The sequence below is a fragment of the Erythrolamprus reginae genome, chromosome 1 (assembly GCF_031021105.1).
Source record: "Erythrolamprus reginae isolate rEryReg1 chromosome 1, rEryReg1.hap1, whole genome shotgun sequence".
Taxonomy (NCBI): domain Eukaryota; kingdom Metazoa; phylum Chordata; class Lepidosauria; order Squamata; family Dipsadidae; genus Erythrolamprus; species Erythrolamprus reginae.
In genome coordinates, this window is record NC_091950.1 from 405,544,536 (window position 1) to 405,566,152 (window position 21,617).

A 21,617-nucleotide genomic window follows, 5' to 3' on the forward strand; every position below is an offset into this window, starting at 1 on the left:
CAACCCCGCCTATTATGTGTTACAACCGGAACAGACGCAACACCACCTGCTCTGATCCCAATCCCAGTCCTTCAGGATTGAGCGGCATAGAAGTCGAATAAATAATAATTTATTTTATTTATTAGATTTGATTTATTAGATTTGTGTGCTGCCCTTCTCCAAGGACTCAGAGCGGCTCACAACAAAAATACCATGTCACAAATCCAATATATTAAAACATGTTAAAACCCATTATTTAAAAAACCATACACTCAAACAGACCATACAGAATTCTACCATAGCCTTAGCATAGCCTAGGGGCAACTCAGTTACCCCATGCCTGGCGACATAGGTGGGTTTTGAGTAGCTTACAAAAGGCAAGGAGGGTGGGGGCAGTTCTAATCTCCGGGAGGAGTTGATTCCAGAGGGCTGGGGCCGCCTCAGAGAAGGCTCTTCCCCTGGGTCCCGCCAGACGACATTGCTTAGTCGATGGGACCCAGACCAGGCCAACTCTGTGGGACCTTATCGGTCGCTGGGATTCGTGCGGCAGAAGGCAGTCCTGAAGGTATTTTGGTCCGATGCCATGTAGGGCTTTATAGGTTATTACCAACACTTTGAATTGTGACCGGAAACTGATCGGCAGCCAGTGCAGGCCGTGGAGTGTTGCCGAGACGTGGGTGAATCTCGGAAGCTCCACAATATCTCTCACGGCCGCATTTTGCACAATCTGAAGTTTCTGAACACTTTTCAGAGGTAGCCCCATGTAGAGAGCGTTGCAGTAGTCGAATCTCGAGGTGATGAGGTGATAATAATCCCCTTTTGAGAAAGGCAGTTTGGGAATTATGACTATGCCCAATAATTCTCAATATAATTCCACAAACAAGTACCGGTAACTGTGAAATAACCTCTTAAAACCCCCAACGACACTCAGGAGAACAATTCCAAGGGCAAATTTGAATTTCATCCTCCTTCAAACCTGAGGGAAACCTTCATCTTAATGACTTGAGAGATCCTTTCACAAATCACAATATCTTTTATGATTAAACGTTTAAACCCCTTCTGCTCTTTTTGAGGAGGAGGGGAGGCCATTTTTTTTTTCCTGTCAAAGAAATCAAAGACCACCTTTAAATAGCGTGACAGAGAAGTAGGTTGCTGGTTGACTGGTATTTCCCCGGGTGGAGGGGGGAAAAAAACCCGAGCTGGCAATCATGGGTAACAGCGCGTGAAGGAATCCATGAAGCCTGCAGAAGATGAACTATTTTTTTTTTTGTATTGTCTCATATAATTAAAAAAGAGAGAGCAAGAGAAATTCCAAGCACATGGATTCGCACACATGTGGGCACTTCCGCCCACATCGCACCACAAAGGAGAAATTTAAAAACAAAACAAAAAAACATCCCACCTGTACCAGGGTGGGGTCCAAACCACTGAAATCAGAAATAGATACAGAGAAATCCATCCAGTCTGGATAATTAAACCTTTCCTGTTTCTTTCACCACAATTGCAACGAAACAGACGTGTTGCTCATTCTTCATTCCAAGCGTACGATTCCAAGGCTGTCACTTTCAATTGGAAGGGCGTCTGTCATTTTACTTATTTTTATTCACCTGCCCTTTTCGTCTGGTATTTTTGGGGCCGGCAAGAAACACACCCAAATTGCGTAGAGGAAACAGAGTCTTTGAAAAATGCCATTTAGAAGGAAAGGTTCGTGTGTGACCTGTCGTTGAAAGAGATCATCTTTCGTGAGGCGAGGCTACAAAATGGAATCTGAACTGAGCCTCTGGGTTATTTATTTTTATTTTATTTATTTGTTTGTTTTGTCCAATACACAATAACACACAATGAGGTTATAGAGGATATAATCAGGTAGAATGTATTAAAGGGAGAATAGGGGAGAAAATAAAGGAGTAAAATATAACTATGAGAGAATAGCAGAAAAAGATATAAGGATATAATAATAATAATAATAATAATAATAATAATAATAATAATAATAATAATAGAAACATAGAAGTCTGACGGCAGAAAAAGACCTCATGGTCCATCTAGTCTGCCCTTATACTATTTTCTGTATTTTATCTTAGGATGGATATATGTTTATCCCAGGCATGTTTAAATTCAGTTACTGTGGATTTATCTACCACGTCTGCTGGAAGTTTGTTCCAAGGATCTACTACTCTTTCAGTGAAATAATATTTTCTTATGTTGCTTTTGATTTTTTCCCCAATTAACTTCAGATTGTGTCCACTTGTACTTGTGTTCACTTTCCTATTAAAAACACTTCCCCCCTGAACCTTATTTAACCCTTTGACATATTTAAATGTTTCGATCATGTCCCCCCTTTTCCTTCTGTCCTCCAGACTATACAGATTGAGTTCATTATAACAATTAATTTATTAGATTTGTATGCCGCCCCTCTCCGAAGACTCGGGGGGGCTCACAACAATAATAAAAAACAATATTACAGTAGAACAAATCTAATATTAAAAAAGAAAAGACATATAAAACCCCATCATTTAAAACCATACAACACATACATACCAAACATAAAATATAAAAGTCTGGGGGAGGTGTCTCAGTTACCCCATGCCTGGCGATATAGGTGAGTCTTGAGTAATTCGCGAAAGACAAGGAGGGTGGGGGCAGTTCTAATCTCCGGGGGGAGTTGATTCCAGAGGGCCGGGGCCACCACAGAGAAGGCTCTTCCTTTGGGGCCCGCTAAATGACATTGTTTAGTCGACGGGACCTGGAGAAGGCCAACTCTGTGGGACCTTATCGACCGCTGGGATTCATGCGGTAGAAGGCGGTTCCAGAGGTATTCTGGTCCAATGCCATGTAGAGCTTCAAAGGTCATTACCAACACTTTGAATTATGACCGGAAACTGATCGACAGCCAGTGCAGGCCACGGAGTGTTGTAGAAACGTGAGCGAATCTGGGAAGCCCTACGATAGCTCTCGCGGCCGCATTCTGCACGATCTGAAGTTTCCGAACACTTTTCAGAAGTAGCCCCAAGCAGTGTTCCCTCTATTTTTTTGGGGGGGGGGGAAAGTATAGTGTCTGAGCGGCAGTCCCTTCGGGACTGGGCGGCACAGAAATAATAAATAAGTAAATAAACAAACAAACAAACAAACAAATAAAAAACCCACCCTGTTTTGCCTCAGAGAATTTCAAAATAAAATACTGTACTGTGTGTCTATAACAGTGAGCTCATAATAGGGCAACTCTATCAATATCAAAATGCCACTTAAATAGTTGAGCTAGTTTCAAACTAGATTTTGATTTTCTTTCTCTCTTCCTTACTCCCATTCTTTTTCTTTCTCTTTTCCTTCCTCTCTTTTTTCTATCTGTTTCTCTCTCTTCCTCTCTTCCTCTCTCTCTCCTTCCCTCTCACTCTTTCCCTCTCGGCTTCTGGGCAGGTTTGGAAAACTCTGAGTTGATGATGATTTTTAAGTGAGCGATTGCTCACTGCTCAGCTTAGAGGGAACTATGGCCCCAAGTAGAGAACGTTGCAGTAATCGAACCTCGAGGTGATGAGGGTGTGAGTGACTGTGAGCAATGACTCCCTGTCCAAATAGGGCCGCAACTGGTGACAACTTGATTACTAAAGTCGTATTTTTTACAGTCAAGTTTGGAGCGGTTAATGTAAAGCTTGAATCTGTTGTTGTGGTTGCCTCCAGAAGTTGTGAATGCTCCAACACTGGAAGTTTTTAAGCAGATGTTGGATAACCATCTGTCTGAAGTAATATAGTGTTTCCGTCCTAAGCAGGGGGTTGGACTAGAAGACCTCCAAGGTCCCTTCCAACTCTGTTGTTATTGTTGTTGTTGTTGTTGTTGTTGTTGTTGTTGTTATTATTATAAATGAGGACTACTTGTCTGTTTGCAGTAAATTAATTTATGTCTAATTAGACTAGATGACAGGTCCTCCACCAATCCCCCCCCTTCATTTTTTTCCTAGTTAAATAGGAGCTCCTCTCTCCAAGACTTTTGGCCTAGCTATGGATGGGATCATTGGCAGGCAGTCTTTCTGGCAAGCTGACCATCATTGTCTGAACTTTTTTTTTTTAACAACTCAAATTGAATATTCTCGTGCTGCCATCTGGGTTCTGCCAGCTTCTTGTTCTGTCATTTTATTCTTTTGTTCTCAAATCTTTTTCCCTAATTGTATCCCCTCTGTCTTTAAAAGATCTACGTTGCTTTTTCTTTATTCGCACATCAACAAATCATCCAATTTAAAAAAGTGACTTCCATATCTACAAAGAATAGAAAATAGATCTAACACGGGTTGTGTAGAAAAACATAGTATTTTTCTAGCTAAAAGTGAGCTGTAAGGTATACAACTGTCAGCATTTTGCAAATATTAATTTTTCAAATTGTAAAGATCAAAGAATTGGTGTAAGGGTAGGGAAACTTGGGTTTAAATTCATCCTTGGCTCACTTTGACACTGTTCCTATCTTGAGTGAAGGGGATACGTAAATATTGATAAAACTGAACGGGTCCAAAAGCGGGCTACAAGAATGGTGGAAGGTCTTAAGCATAAAACGTATCAGGAAAGACTTAATGAACTCAATCTGCATAGTCTGGAGGACATTTAAATATGTTAAAGGGTTAAATAAGGTTCAGGGGGGAAGTGTTTTTAATAGGAAAGTGAACACAAGAACAAGGGGACACAATCTGAGGTTAGTTGGGGGAAGGATCAGAAGCAATGTGAGAAAATATTATTTTACTGAAAGAGTAGTAGATGCTTGGAACAAACTTGGTAAATTTATTTATTTATTTATTTATTTATTTATTTAATATTCCTTAGACTTAGGGCGGGTTACAACATGTTAGCAATAACGCTTCTTAACAGAGGCAACCTATTGCCCCCACAATCCGGGTCCTCATTTTACCCACCTCGGAAGGATGGAAGGCTGAGTCAACCTTGAGCCGGTGATGAGATTTGAACCGCTGACTTACAGATCTACAGTCAGCTTCAGTGGCCTGCAGTCCAGCACTCTACCTGCTGCGCCACCCCGGCTCATCCACAGTAACTGAATTTAAACATGCCTGGGATAAACATATATCCATCCTAAGATAAAATACAGGAAATAATATAAGGGCAGACTAGATGGACCATGAGGTCTTTTTCCTGCCGTCAATCTTCTCTGTTTCTCTGTTTCTATATACAGGTAGTCCTCGACTTACAATAGTTTGCTTAGTGACCATTTGAAGCGACTTATGACAATTTTCACACTTATGACTGTTGCAACATTCCTTCAGTCACGTGATTTACATCTGGATGCTTAACAGCTGATTCACATTTATGATGGTTGCAGTGACCCGACATTATACGATCACTTTTTGAATTCCTCTGACAAGCAAAGTCAGCGAAGGAAACCAGATTCACTTAACAACCCTGTTACTAATTTAACAGCTGCAGCAATTCGCTTAACAAATGTGGCAAGAACAATCCTAAAACGGGGCAAAACTTACTCCATAAACTTCTCACTTAGCAACATAAATTCCAGGCTCAATTGTGGCCATAGGTTGAGGACCACCTATAATGAATAAACAAAATAATAAATAAAATATACAAACACCGTTTAAATCTGACCGTGTATGAGGAAACAATTTCTTCTTTTAAGTTTTGAATACAGTAGTCCTTGACTTTAGTGTGTTCATTTAACAAAGGCTTTGAACTTATTTTATTTATTTATTAGATTTGTATGACAGTTTTGTAAAAAGTGACTTACAGCCAGACCTTGAAGTTATGATTGTTGCACCATCAGTGGTGAGTTGCTGCCGTTCAGACTGGTTCTCCCGTACTGGTGATGGAAATTTGCCCCCACTTGCCAAACTGGTAGCAATGGCCGGTAGGCCATGCTCCCAAACCTGTTCTCCGGTTACCGCTCCTTGAAAGCGGCTTGCAAAGAGCTCTCTGCACATGGACAGAGGTTTCTGCGCATGAACAGAGGGTCATTGCATGACGTGACCGGGATGTGTGTGTTAAAGTGTGCAAAACGCATACAGTATTTCCAATAATAGAACTCACCCAGGCAGAGGTTGCATTTACCGGCCGCTACCAGTACGCTCTACAGAATTGTCACGGGCGCACACGCGTCCAGCAGGCACGTGTTCACCTGTCAGCATGAGATTTGGCTTCTGCACATGCACAGCAAGTGAAATCTTGCCCAAAGATGCTCTCATGTGTGAGATTTCGCTGATTGTCAGCATGCACAGAAGCAAAAAACCCACCAAAAATCAGCAAAATCTCACGTGCGAGAGTGTCCTCGCGTGAGATTTTGCTTGCTGTGAATGTGCAGAAGCCAAATCTCATGCGGGCATGGGCATGAACATGATGGGGGTGCGCAAAATGTGTGCGCATCTCAATTTCCGCTACTGGAACTCCGATTCCAGCCGTACCAGCTGAACCCATTACTGAACCCACCCCTGATTCCAATGATTCTGTGACCACAATTCGGGCACTTAACAATCAGCTCATCTTTACAATCGTTGCAGTACAGTGGTGCCTCTACTTACGAACTTAATTCATTCCATGACCAGGTTCTTAAGTACAAAGGTTTGTAAGAGGAAGCAATTTTTCGCATAGGAATCAATGTAAAAGCGAATAACGTGTGTGATTGGGGAGAGCACAGGGAGGGTGGAGGCCCTGTTTCCTCCTAGGAGATTCCTAGAGAGGCCCCACGGAGGCGTCTCCCTGCCTTTTCCAGCCCCTTTTCCTCCCAGGAGATTCCTAGAGAGGCCCCACAGAGGCTTCTTCCTGCCTTTTCCAGTTACAGTTTCAGAGGCTCGGGTTTGTAAGGTGAAAATAGTTATTGAGAAGAGGCAAAAAAAATCTTGAACACCCGGTTCTTATCTAGAAAAGTTTGTAAGTAGAGGTATTTGTAAGTAGAAGTACCACTCTATCTTGTCATCTGATCATCATTTACAACCTTCCCAGCCTGCTTTCAACAAGAAAAGTCAATTCAGGACCATGTGATTCACTTACCAGCTACGTGATGCTGTTAATGACTAGAAATTCAGTTAAAGACCACAGGGAAAAATGGTGGCAAATTCAGGTCTGATCACGTAACACTTGTATTACTTAGCCATGAAAATTCTGCTTTCAATTGTGGTCAAATATTGTGGACTATCTGCAGCATCTGCAGCTTATGAATTATTCACCAATGGTTTGAAAAGTGGAACCGAATCTGTCATGCATTCCCAATGCATCTGGAAGTACCAGCTTATGGAAATTTATTGATATTTACGGGACCGTCTCCTGCCACTCAACTCCCAGTGACCGATTAGAGTCCACAAGGTTGGGTTTCTCCAGGTCCCATTGACTTAGCAATGTCGGCTGGCGGGACCACAGGGAGGGCCTTTTCTGTGGTGGCCCCGGCTCTCTGGAACCAACTACCTCCTGAGAACCAACTACCCCCCCACCCTACTGGCTTTCCTGAAAGCCTTGAAAACCTGGCTCCAGAAGGCTTGGGAGCCGTGAGCAATTGATACCTTTAGTTCCGACCCCAATAAGATATGATATGATATTCATGACATGGTATGACTGTATCAATGTGTTCTTCAATTGTTTTATTGTTGTAAGCCGCCCAGAGTTCTTCGGGAGTGGGCGGCATACAAATTCAATAATAAACAAACAAACGAATGAATGAATGAACAAATAAATAAATAAATAAATAAAGATGATTGATACTTTGTTTTTGATTTTCCCAATCAAATTTCAAATGTTTGTGAATTGTTGACCCAATCCAATCTTTTCCTTTCTGTTCTTCTGCAGTTTTCATCTGTAGCTTTATGGTGGCAGCCCCAATATTTGGCTACCTTGGTGACCGTTTCAACAGGAAGATTATTCTTAGCTGTGGGATCTTCTTCTGGTCAGCCATTACCTTCTCCAGCTCCTTCATCACTGAACAGGTAAGAGCTTTGCAGTGGGAATAATATGTGGTCTGCAGCTAGAGGAGCTGTCAGGTGAGACATGAGCTTTCGAAATGAAAAAGACGGTGAGGCATACTAGAGAGGTTTACTGTGTATGGCTCAGGAGGAGATAATCTGTTCTACCCATGTAGAAGTAGCCTCATCTCCAGCCCTTTGAAGGAAATAGAAAGCTCTGGTCAGCCACTTAACATACACCAGCGGATGTTGAACTATGACAACTTCATATGACAACTTCAGACTGTCTTCTGCGTCATATATCCCTGCAGCCGGTTAGGTCCAACAGAGTTGGCCTTCTCCAGGTCCCATCAGCTAGACAATGTCATCTGGCGGGACAGATGGAAAGAGCCTTCTCTGTGGTGGCCCCGGCCCTCTGGAATCAACTCCCCCCCCCAGAGATTCGTACTGCCCCCACCCTCCCCATCTTCCACAAGAATTTAAAGACCCATCTCTGACGGCAGGTTTTGGGGCCATTAAGTTTATAATATTCCCCCGGGCAGTGAATGAATAGATTTGGTTGATTGAATGTGAGTGATTGACTTTTTTTTTTAAGTTTTTTTTTAGTATGTTTTAATTTTAGATTTCTATATGTTATGTATTCACTTTTGTTGTGAGCTGCCCTGAGTCTGAGCAATAGGGCGGAATAGAAATCAGTCAATCAATCAATCAAACAAACAAACAAACAAACAAACAATTTTTTATTTTTTATTTTTTTATTTTGTCCAATACACAATAATACACAATGAAGATTATAGAGGATATAGTAGAGAAGAAATACGAGATATAGGAGAGACTATAGGACAAGGGACGGAAGGCACTCTAGTGTGCTTAAGTACGCCCCTTACTGACCTCTTAGGAATCTGGAGAGGTCAACCGTGGGTAGTCTAAGGATAAAATGTTGGGGTTAGGGGATGATACTACGGAGTCTGATAATGAGTTCCACGCTTCAACAACCTGATTACTAAAGTCATATTTTTTACAGTCAAGTTTGGAGCGGTTAATGTTAAGCTTGAATCTGTTGTGTGCTCTTGTGTTGTTGTGGTTGAAGCTGAAGTAGTCTTTGACAGGCAGGACATTGCAACATATGATCTTGTGGGTAAGTTGAAATCTTGAAGGCAAGTTGAAATCCACAAACCTTAAAAGTTGTCAAGGTTGAATACCCCTGATGTAGATGGTATTGCGAAGGAGAATGGACCATTAGTTTGCTTCGCACACACAAAACTCAACTTTAGTCACTGGTATCTCCAGCTAAAAAGAGTGTGGTGATTAGAATTCAGTAGTGCATCTGCCAACAGTTCGATCCTGACCAACTCAAGGTTTGACCCATCCTTCCGAGGCTGGTAAAATTATTATTATTTATTTGATTTTTCAAAATGCGGACTCAAATTGTTGGGAGCAATATGCTGACGCTGTAAACCGCTTGGGGAGGGCTGTGAAGCACTGTGAAGCTGTATATAAGTCCTAGTACGATTGCTATTGTTACATATCGGAAAAATCCTTGGCTGAAATCCTACTTTTACCAGTCAGCATAGACAGTAATTGAGTAATTTAGCCGACTGTCTCTGAGAACAGGCAATTTTCCTGCATGCTAGGTAAATCTTGTGGGAGAGGATCTATTTTGCATAGGAAAGATCCCAGCCCTAACCTTTAGCATTGTCAAGCTGGGTTGAGAAAGACAACCATGTGAAATCTTGCAGAGTTATTGCTAGCAACACTGAACTAGATAGATCTATCGTCTGATTTGTTGAGCTACAGAATCACTGAAGATCATTGCCTAACAGGAGAATACTTTTTTTTTCCTTCAGAGGTTCTGGATTTTCAGTATCTCAAGATGGAGCTGGAAACATAGACCTTATCCTTGGATTGACCACCTGGTCAGATCCAAGCCAGTCTTCCAAATCAGTGTTAGTTATATACCAGCTTCCTGGCTTACAAAGCTATATCAGCTGCTGTGGCCTAGAGGTGGAGCTTTTGCCTCACAATCAGGAGGTTGTGAGTTCAATCCTAGGCAAAGGCAGATGTAGGGTCTCCTGCTTGGGCAGGGCATTGGACTAGATGACCTTCAAGGTCCCTTCCAACTCTGTTATTTTATTTATTTATCTATCTATCTATCTATCTATTTATTTATTTATTTATTGGATTTGTATGCTGCCCCTCTCCGTGGACTCGGGGTGGCTAACAGTGACAAAAACAGAATGTAAAAATCCAATATTAAAACAGCTAAAAACCCTTGTTATAAAACCAATCATACATACAAACATACCATGCATAAATTGTAGAAGCCTAGGGGGAAAGAATATCTTAGTTCCCCCATGCCTGACGGCAGAGGTGGGTTTTAAGGAGCTTACGAAAGGCAAGGAGGGTGGGGGCTATTCTAATCTCTGGGGGGAGTTGGTTCCAGAGGGCCGGGGCCGCCACAGAGAAGGCTATTCCCCTGGGCCCCGCCAACCGACATTGTTTAGTTGACGGGACCTGGAGAAGGCCCACTCTGTGGGACCTAACTGGTCGCTGGGATTCGTGCGGCAGAAGGCGGTCCCGGAGATAATCTGGCCCGGTGCCACGAAGGACTTTAATCTGAAATCTGTCATCAGGTATAGCCCATCTAGTGTCTTCCAGATGTTAACCTTCTCTCTAGTTTCTTTGCACTTTGCCTTTACAAAGTCCCGAAATAAATTGCTCTTAGATGGAAACTTTTGAAATAAATTAAGCAATATTTCTCCAACTCCATCAGGAAATGTCCATTGTTCAGGGGGAGCTGTAATCCGTCCACTTTCTTTCAATTATTTTCTAACAGTTTGCAACTATAATAACAGGCCTCCAAAGAAACAAGTGGAGCTCTGGCCAAAGACAACAATTTTTAGTGATTTTTATGGCCATCACAGACTGAAAGGGGGACAGTCAGGACATTGTGACCTTACAATGCAAGGAGTCTAAAGTCCACTCTATTAGTGAAGCAACCTGGTGCCAAAAGGAAGGAAGGCTGTTTCTAAGGTGATACCTAATGTTTTTGTTACTAAAAGTAACATTACCCACCATCAGCCTCAAATTACTGTATTTTTCAGAGTATAAAACGCACCTTTTCCCTCCCTAAAAGAAGCTGAGAATTTGGGTGCGTCTTATACTCTGCATGTAGCCCCCTTTTAAAGCTTTTTTTCAGCCTTAACTAAGTGCCAACGATCTTCCCAGCTCTTACCTTGCAGGCTCTTTCATTGTTACTCTCTGCAAAGAATGTTTTCCAAGCCCTAAGGCTTTGTAGGCTTTTTTTCATTGCTCTACCTGCTCCATGTTTCTTTCCAGCCCTAACCAGGGGCTAACAAGGTTTCCAGCTCTTACCAGTTTATGTGTTTATGTTTGTTTATGTTTATTAGATTTGTATGCCGCCCCTCTCCGCAGACTCGGGGTGGCTCACAACACAATAAAAACAGTTTATAACAAATCTAATAATTTACAATTTAAGATATTTTTTAAAAAACCCATTATTAAGCAGACATACATGCAAGCATACCATACATAAATTGTATAGGCCCAGGGGAGATATTTCAGTTCCCCCATGCCTGACGACAAAAGTGAGTTTTAAGGAGTTTACGAAAGGCAAGGAGGGTAGGGGCAGTTCTAATCTCTGGGGAGGGCTGGTTCCAGAGATTCGGGGCTGCCACAGAGAAGGCTCTTCCCCTGGGGCCCGCCAACCGACATTGTTTAGTTGACGGGACCCGGAGAAGGCCCACTCTGTGGGACCTAATCGGTCGCTGGGATTCGTGCGGCAGGAGGCGGTCTCGAAGATATTCTGGCCCAATGCCATGAAGGGCTTTAAAGGTCATAACCAACACTTTGAATTGTGACCGGAAACTGATCGGCAGCCAATGCAGACTGCGGAGTGTTGGTGTTATATGGGCATTTTTGGGAAAGCCCATGATTGTTCTCGCAGCTGCATTCTGCATGATCTGAAGTTTCCGAACACTTGCTCCATGTTTCTTTCTAGCCCTAACCAGGTGCTAACAAGGTTTCCAGCTCTTACCAGTTTGCAAGCCCTTTCAATATTACTTTCTGCAAAGAATGTTTTCCAAGCCCTAAGTCTATAAAGACTTTTTTTTATTGCTCTAGTTCAGGGGTAGGCAAAGTTGGCTCTTCTATGACATGTGGACTTCATCTCCCAAAATTCCTGAGACAATCAGGAATTCTGGGAATTGAAGTCCATATGTCATAGAAGAGCCAATTCTAGCATGATTGTCTCAGGAATTCTGGGAGTTGAAGTCCATAAGTCATAGAAGAGCCAATTCTAGCATGATTGTCTCAGGAATTCTGGGAGTTGAAGTCCATATGTCATAGAAGAGCCAATTCTAGCATGATTGTCTCAGGAATTCTTATAATACTCCGTATCTTCTTTTCCTTCTAATATTTTAGACATCCTATCCATCTCTGCACAGTCTAGCATTTTTTTGATTATTGTACTTTCTTCTGGTGTTTTATCTGTTTTCCACTGCTGGGCATATGCTATCCTGGCAGCTGTTAATCTGTGAATGACTAAGTATCTTACCTCTTTTTTCATTTTTTTCCAAAAGTTTCACCACTATGCTGGAAGTGTAAAAAAGAAAAAGGCATATTCTATCATCAATAGAATGTAAAACGTATCAGGAAAAAACTTAATGAACTCAATCTGTATAGTCTGGAGGACAGAAGGAAAAGGGGGAACATGATCGAAACATTTAAATATGTTAAAGGGTTAAATAAGGTCCAGGAGGGAAGTGTTTTTAATAGGAAAGTGAACACAAGAACAAGGGGACACAATCTGAAGTTAGTTGGGGGAAAGATCAAAAGCAACATGAGAAAATATTATTTTACTGAAAGAGTAGTAGATCCTTGGAACAAACTTCCAGCAGACGTGGTTGATAATTCCACAGTAACTGAATTTAAACATGCCTGGGATAAACATATATCCATCCTAAGATAAAATACAGAAAATAGTTTAAGGGCAGACTAGATGGACCATGAGGTCTTTTTCTGCCGTCAGTCTTCTATGTTTCTATGTTTCTAATAGTGGACGTGCTTACAGGCAAAAAAATTATTGGAATAAGAATGGCTAAAACAAAATTAAGGAGTGTCTTATACTCCGGTGCGTCTTATACTCCCAAAAATACGGTAACTGTTTTCAGGAGCTTTAATATGGGGACACTGTAAATGAAAAATGTCCTCTGGTATGAGAATGAACCCAAGACCTTTTAAATTTTTACAGGCAATGAGGACATAAAGTTATTCATTCCATTCCTATGATTAATGATCCTGAAGGTACATACCATTAGTTACACAGCCTTCCCAGAAGTGCATCATTTATAAGGTGCAAAAGATGCTCCAGTGGACCATTAGACTGAATCTTGGAAGAGGCCAACAACTGGTCTTCAGAAGCCCTTGCTTGCAAATTTGGCATAATGTTAAGTTAATTTGACAGGCGCTAAGCACAGTGTATCTTCACATTGACATCGTATCGGTAAAACTCCCACCTCCGACTTTGTCAGTTTTTAAATAGATCCCAAACATCTTTTTCTAGTTTGATCTACGTTTAATGATGATATCAAATTAAACAACAAAGAGGTCCCTGCTGCTCTGTTTTAACTGTTTTATTTCCTATACTGGCCCTTATCACTGTTTTGGTTACTACTTTTATTTTAAAATTGTAAGAGAGAGGGTTTGGGTTTGGGGTGGGTTGTGGGGTTTTTTGGTATGTTTAATTGTAAACATAAGCTTCCATAGTAGGGAGGCTGTAAGGTGATATAAATAAATGAAGTGTACTTTGTCGGAATCTTCCTGGATAGCTTTAGTCAACTATTGAAAGTCTGTGAGTCTATGAATTTAGAATAGAATAGAATAGAATTTTATTGGCCAAGTGTGATTGGACACACAAGGAATTTGTCTTGGTGCATATGCTCTCAGCGTACATAAAATAAAATATACATTTGTCAAGAATCATGTGGTACAACACTTAATGATTGTCCTAGGGGTCAAATAAGCAATGAAGAAGCCATATTAATAAAAATCTTAGGACATAAGCAACAAGTTACAGTCATAGAATCAACATGGGAGGAAATGGGTGATAGGAATGATGAGAAAAACTAGTAGAATAGAAGTGCAGATTTAGTAGAAAGTCTGACAGTGTTGAGGGAATTATTTGTTTAGTAGAGTGATGGCGTTCGGGAAAAAACTGTTCTTGTGTCTAGTTGTCTTGGTGTGCAGTGCTCTGTAGCGACGTTTTGAGGGTAGGAGTTGAAACAATTTGCGTCCAGGGTGCAAGGGGTCAGTAAATATTTTCCCCGCCCTCTTTTTGATTCGTGCAGTATACAGGTCCTCAATGGAAGGCAGGTTGGCAGCAATTGTTTTTTCTGCAGTTCTGATTATCCTCTGAAGTCTGTGTCGATCCCGTTGGGTTGCAACACCAAGCCAGACAGTTATAGAGGTGCAGATGATAGACTCAATGATTCCTCTGTAGAACTGTATCAGCAGCTCCTTGGGCAGTTTGAGCTTCCTGAGCTGGCGCAGAAAGAACATTCTTTGTTGTGCTTTTTTGATGATGTTTTTGATGTTAGGTGACCATTTTAGGTCTTGAGATATGATAGAACCTAGAAATTTGAAGGTCTCTACTGTTGATACTGTCTTGTCTAGTATTGTGAAAGGTGGAAGGGTGGAAGGGTTTCTCCTAAAGTTTACCACAATTTCTACGGTTTTGAGTGTGTTCAGTTCTAGATTGTTCTGGTCACACCACAAGGATAGTTGTTCAACTTCCCGTCTGTATGCGGATTCATTATTGTCTCAAATGAGTCCGATCATTTATTTATTTATTCTGTATAGCAAGGGTGAAATGCTACCAGTACAGGCATACTGGTAGCGGCACCTGCCAGTGGTTCGGAGAACCAGCAGTGGTGACCTGCACAAGGCTCCATCCACCCACCTGGGTGTTGCTGTTTCCATTTGTTTAACCCTCTGCGCATGCGCAAAGCCTTCTGTGCATGCACAGAGGGTGAAAAAGCACCTACGATGGTAGCAAGCATGAAACGCAGGCTTCCGAACCATTAGGAAAGATAAGTAGATTTCACTGCTACTGCAGGTAGAACAAGAACCAGCAATACCTTAACAGAGGGAAATGCAAACTAGAAATCAGGAAGGATGTTCTATCATGAGAAATATTTATTTATTTATTCAAAAATTTTCAATTTATTTCTTCAATTTCTTCAGTTTATTTCTTCAATTTCTTCAAATTATTTCTTCAATTTATTTCTTCAATTTCTATGTCGCCCAATTTCCTAGGGCAGTGGTTCTCAACTTTTCTAATGCCGCGACCCCTTAATACAGGTCCTTGTGTTGTGGTGACCCCCAACCATAAGTCTAGCACCATTTTTACCACTGCTAGCAGTAGGGCATGGTCTGATAACCATATACTGTTAACCTCTGATTATTTACCGGTAATTCATACATTTCCCATCCTATTCATTCATATATAATCAATGCAACTGAATGTATTTTGTCTTGCTGAATAATAAGTGCTCCTATTTGGCAAATCTGCATGGAGACCCACCATATTAAGTCTGTTTGATATTCTTCTATCTATTTCTAGTTCCCGTTGTTAATTGCATATTAAAATCTCCTGCCAAAAACGTTGTGCCAAAGGGGTCCCAGCCCCCCAGGTTGAGAACCACTGCCTTGGCAGCTCACAGCAAAAATATAAAACATCAATAGTACAAAAAACCTCTAAAAACAGTTTAAAAATAATTAACACTACAAACAGTTAAGCCCCTGCATTCATGACCAGATCTTGCTGGTTACCACCATAAGATCAATGGCCCCAGGCCTATCGGAAAAGCCAGGTCTTTAGAAACATAGAAACATAGAAGATTGACGGCAGAGTAAGACCTCATGGTCCATCTAGTCTGCCATGTCGTTTGGCGGGACCCAGGAGAAGAGCCTTCTCTGTGGCGGCCCCGACCCTCTGGAACCAGCTCCCCCGGGAGATTAGAACTGCCCCCACCCTCCTTGCCTTTCGTAAAGTTCTTAAGACCCATCTCTGCTGTCAGGCATGGGGGAACTGAGACATCTCCCCCGGACCTATACAGTTTATACATGGTACTGTGTGTATGTTTGCTTTTAATAATGGGTTTTTAAGCGTTTTTTAAATTATTAGATTTGTTCTTACATTGTTTTTGTTATTGTTGTGAGCCGCCCCGAGTCTACGGAGATGGGCGGCATACAAATCTAATAAATAAATAAATAAATAAATTTACAGCTTTCCGGAAGGCCAATAGGGTGGGGGGTAGCCCAAATCTCAGGAGTTAACTGGTTCCAGAGAGCAAATATTAAGCAAATATATCCCACTTGCCTGCTGGAGTCAGGGATTCACCATCACTGGAGATTTTCATGCAAATATTAGAGAGCCATTTGCTTGGCTGGGCAAGTCTTTTTCAATCTTGGGAACTTTAGGATGTGTTGACTTCAACTCCGAGTTTCCCAGACAGCATATCTGGCTGTGGTATTCTGGGAGTTGAAGTCCATAGATCTTAAAGTTAAGAAATATTGTCCTGGGGTGATCAAATGAGAATTCCTGCCCAGCAGGCCAGGAGGTTAGTGTCAAGGTTCCAGGTAGCATTCAAACTAAATCAGAGTCCTAGTCAAAGTACTCCTCAAAGTTCCAATTTATTGCCGGAGCCATCCTGCTACCTACACTGGAAAACCCACCACATCCCTTGTCCCCCACCCACAAACCTGTCAGGTTGCCCACTCAGATTGTGCCAGGATGGCAAGTCCTCCTTCCGCTTCCGCCCAGGTGGATGGGCATAGGATGGCATTGAACCACTTGAAAGAATGTTTTGTGGCTGCCTCTGTTCCCTCATGAAAATCACCCCTCCCAAGTTCCCATAAACATGAGGCCTTCTATAGATAGTGTGGCAAGCCATTAATTTATCACCAACTTCTGCACTGGCTTGACAGTTAGACTTGAAAATTTATTTATTTTATTTATTAATTGGATTTCTATGCCGCCCCTCTCCAAAGACTCGGGGCGGCTTACAACATATAAAATCAGTAGGTTACAGTGAGATTAAATTCAATTAAATTAAAATTAAATAACTATCTAAAATTCAATTCAATTCAATTTATTAGATTTGTATACCGCCCCTCTCCGAAGACTCGGGGCGGCTCACAACAATGATAAAAACAATATTATAATGGCACAAATCTAATATTAAAAATAACTAAAAACCCTATCATAATTAAAAAACCAAACAGCACATACATACCAAACATAAATTATAAGGAGCCTGGGGGAAAGATGTCTCAAATCCCCCATGCCTGGCGGTATAGGTGGGTCTTGAGTAGTTTGCGGAAGACAAGGAGGGTGGGAGCAGTTCTAATCTCCGGGGGGAGTTGATTCCAGAGGGCCGGGGCCGCCACAAAGAAGGCTCTTCCCCTGGGGCCCGCAGGACGACATTGTTTAGTCAACGGGACCTGGAGAAGCCCTAGTTATATTAAAATAAATCATACCCTGTTATATCTATTACACACCAGTGATACTAAGATGACATCAAGATTTAGCCATAATTCTTGACAATACTGTATAGCTGGCTGTGATCCCGATTTATTCCCACCCTGAATGTTTGGATGGGGTGTGAAACTTGTCCCAGGCTATCTAAGCATCCATGCCTATCACTTATCACCACAATATTGGTTCTTAGAACAAAGTAAACAACAGATTCAGATAATTCAAGATTGTTTTCAATAGTTTTTTGATCTGGAAATATGTTAAGTTTGGAAAATCCAACCTGATTTTTTTTAAGACTACATTAACATCTGTGTACATTTTAGTACATGTTTCTTCATTTTACTTGCAAAATTTTGCCTAATGTATACTACTCTTCAGTCCCCAAATAGATCCCATATGGTACATTATTTCATGAATATATGCATTTTTCTGCAAACGGCTTCCTAACGCACATTTTGAACATTGCTCTATTGGTTTGAAAATGCAAAATGAAGTAAGGTTACATTCAGACGTCAAATAAATCAATTTTATTTGTAGCCTGCACAGTTGAAGGCAAATAGAGAAAAACACCTTGATTCTTCCAGGGTTCACCTGCTCTCTCTCCCTTAAAGTACTCTTCTTTGAGAATGAGATACTGAAACAAATTATACCACCAAGCTATACTTCAAGTAAAAGTGTCATCTTTGACTGGGTTTTTTGCATTAAAATATGCGTATACCTGTACATATAAGCAAGAACCAAATATCTTGGTGTAATCTCTTCTATATGGAATTTCTATCTTTGTGTTTGATACAAGCTGCCATTTAAAAATGGTATTGTCTGTTTTGTTCCATAGTTCTGATTTAAGTAGTGAGAAAATATTATTTCACTGAAAGAGTAGTAGTAGATCCTTGGAACAAACTTCCAGCAGACGTGGTTGGTAAATCCACAGTAACTGAATTTAAACATGCCTGGGATAAACATATATCCATTGTAAGATAAAATACAGGAAATAGTATAAGGGCAGACTAGATGGACCATGAGGTCTTTTTCTGCCATCCGTCTTCTATGTTTCTATATGACTAAAACACATGAAGAACAGTTGGAGGACCTAGGTATGGCTAGACTAGAGAAAAGAAGGACGAGAGGTGATATGATAGCGGTATTCTAATATTTGAGGGGCTGCCACAAAGAAGAGGAGGGTCAACTTATTTTCCAAAGCACCAGAAAGCAAGGGCAACAAGAATGATCAAAGAAATGGAGCACCTCCCTTATGAAACCAGGTTACAACGCCTTGGTCTTTTCGGCCTTGAAAGACGACGTTTAAGGGGTGACTTGATCAAAGTGCATAAAATCATGCATGGGATAGAAAAGGTGGATAGAGAAAAATTCTTTTCTCTATCACACAATACTAGGACGAGGGGGCACTCCCTAAAGCTCACAGGTAAGAAAATGAGGACAAATAAAGGGAAATATTTCTTCACCCAGAGGGTCGTTGGTTTATGGAATTCACTTCCAGAAGAGGTCGTGACAGCTGTCAGCCTGGATAGCTTCAAGGCAGGATTAGACAGATTCATGGATGCCAAGTGTATCGGTAGTTATTGAAACGGATGTCCAAGTGCCGCCTTTATATTGGTTGAGGTAGGCAGGATTCCCTTGGGTACCATTTGTTGGGGGTCAAGGGAAAGGGAGGGTTTTGCCTTCTCTTTCTGCTCAAGATCCCCATGGACAATTGGTGGGCCACTGTGTAACACCGAATGCTGGACTCGATGGGCTTTGGCCTGATTCAGCATGGCTCTTCTTATGTTCTTATGTTCTACAAGAAACAATGGTTGGAAACTAAACAAAGGGAGAAACAACCTGGAGATAAGGAGAAACTTCCTAACACTGAGAACAATTAACCAGTGGAACAACTTGCCTTCAGAAATTGTGGGTGCTTCATCATTGGAGGCATTTAAGAAGAGACTGGACAGTCACTTGTATGAAATGGTATAGGTTCTGCTCAAGCAGGGGGTTGGACTAGAAGACCTCCAAGTCCCCTTTCTGATTCTGATTCATTTTGTAAAGGGAATTCTATCTATTTTCTCTCCCTGCCCCAAGCATGAAAAGGAAGATTTTTATTCTGTTATGTCAGGCTACACCAAGCGTAATATTTGAAATTCTGCTCAAGCAGGGGGTTGGACTGAGAAAACCTCCAAGGTCCCTTCCAGTTCTATTCTGATTCTCATTTGTAGAGGGAATTCTATCTATACAGTGTTCCCTCGATTTTCGCGGGGGATGCGTTCTGAGACTGCCCGCGAAAGTCGAATTTCCGCGAAGTAGAGATGCGGAAGTAAATACACTATTTTTGGCTATGAACAGTATCACAAGCCATCCCTTAACACTTTAAACCCCTAGATTACCATTTCCCATTCTCTTAACTATTTACTCAACATTATTACTGGTACTCACCATTGAATAAGACGGTGATCCTGATACATTTATAAACATAATTATTTATTAACAATAATTATTTTTTTTGCGATAACAATGCTGATGAAAGTTTCGCAGATGAAAGTTTGGCGATGACGTATGAGGTCATTGGGCAGGAAAAACCATGGTATAGGAAAAAAACTGCAAAGTATTTTTAATTAATATTTTTCTGAAAAAACGTGGTATAGGCCATTCGCGAAGTTCGAACCCGCGAAAATCGAGGGAACACTGCATTCTCTCCCTGGCACCGGCATCAAAAGGAAGATTTTTATTCTGTTGTGTCAGGCTATGCCAAGCATAATGTTTGAGGGGCGGCAGGGAGAGGTTAAATATGGGATCATCCAGTGAGCTGTTTTGAATTATGCAACCACATTGATTTCAGGACCATGCGTGGAAGAGGTTGCTCGTGTCAACAATATCAAGGCTCTTTAGTTGTCACCGCTGTCAGATCGCACACGGTTAGCTTGCTGGGAAAAGGAGCTTGCCTGTTTTGAAACTTGGTTGCAGAGGCTAATTAATGCATACCTGGCTCAGTTACTCAGTAGTAGAGCAATTTCCCTCCAGTGGAGAGAAGCTGGCTGTGTTTCATCCATTGCCGCAGACCAACTGCATTCCAGAGATTGTTCTTCTGCCGTCACACCCAGATGGGGAATGGGCAGCTACTTAGCCAGCCTGCCACCCGATCCCACAGGTGAGCTATTTTTACAAAATTAGCATGGCTGCCTCCCAGGGAGGGGCAGAAGTGCACAGACCGTCATTCCCACGGCCCGTAATACCCAGCGCAAATTATGTATCCCAAAGGAGGCCTAGTTCCCAAGCCCTGCCTTCTATACTTACCGGATCATTTGACTTTCATGCCCTGTTCACACCTCCCAGTTTTCCTGCCTGTAAAATGGAAAGGGTAGCAGTTTGTTCCTTGCAAAATTGGCTTGTCAGGTTAAAACATTATCATTAGTCCATCTCATAAGGAAGCGACATGAGAGAAACGCCGACGATGTGCAAAATCATGTTCATTAGGGCAGTGTTTCCCAACCTTGGCAACTTGAAGATATTTGGACTTCAACTCCCAGAATTCCCCAGCCAGCATTTGCTGGCTGGGGAATTCTGGGAGTTGAAGTCCAAATATTTCAAGTTGCCAAGGTTGGGAAACACCGCATTAGGGAAATGAATTTTTCTAGGGCAGTGATGGCGAACCTTTTTTGGTTCTGGTGCCAAAAGGTGTGTGTTTGTTTGTGTGTGTCTGTGTGTGTTTTAGCATGCATGCATTTGCCCACACCCCTTCCCCCCACGCATTTGCACCCCTGCATTGCCCACATGCACACAGGCCTTACGGAGGCCTGGTAAGTGAAGAAAAAATGCCCAAATGGGCAAAATGTTTGCCCGTTGTGCTATTTTTTGCACTCCAGGGCTTCAGGAATAATTAATAATAATAATAATAATAATAATAATAATAATAATAATAATAATAATAATTTATTAGATTTGTATGCCGCCCCTCTCTGAAGACTCGGGGTGGCTCACAACAATAATAAAACAATATTACAATGAAACAAATCTAATATTAAAAACATATATGTATGGTATAAACTGTATGTATGGTATGTTTGTACGTATGTTGGTTTTATACATTTAGGGGTTTTAAGTTAGTTTTTAGTATTGGATTTTTTACTGTATATTGTTCATGTATATTGTTCATGACTGTTGTTTGCCGCCCCGAGTTTTCGGAGAGGGGCGGC

At 41.5% G+C, this 21,617-nt stretch overlaps 1 protein-coding gene across 1 annotated transcript in view; it reads left to right on the forward strand.

Moving 5' to 3' along the window:
* SPNS2 (SPNS lysolipid transporter 2, sphingosine-1-phosphate) overlaps positions 1-21,617 on the forward strand; it is a 242,699-nt gene that overhangs the window by 103,230 nt on the left and 117,852 nt on the right. The window contains exon 3 of the mRNA XM_070735225.1: positions 7,759-7,895. Within this exon, the coding sequence (XP_070591326.1) occupies positions 7,759-7,895 (137 nt within the window). The remainder of the gene's footprint in view (positions 1-7,758; positions 7,896-21,617) is intronic.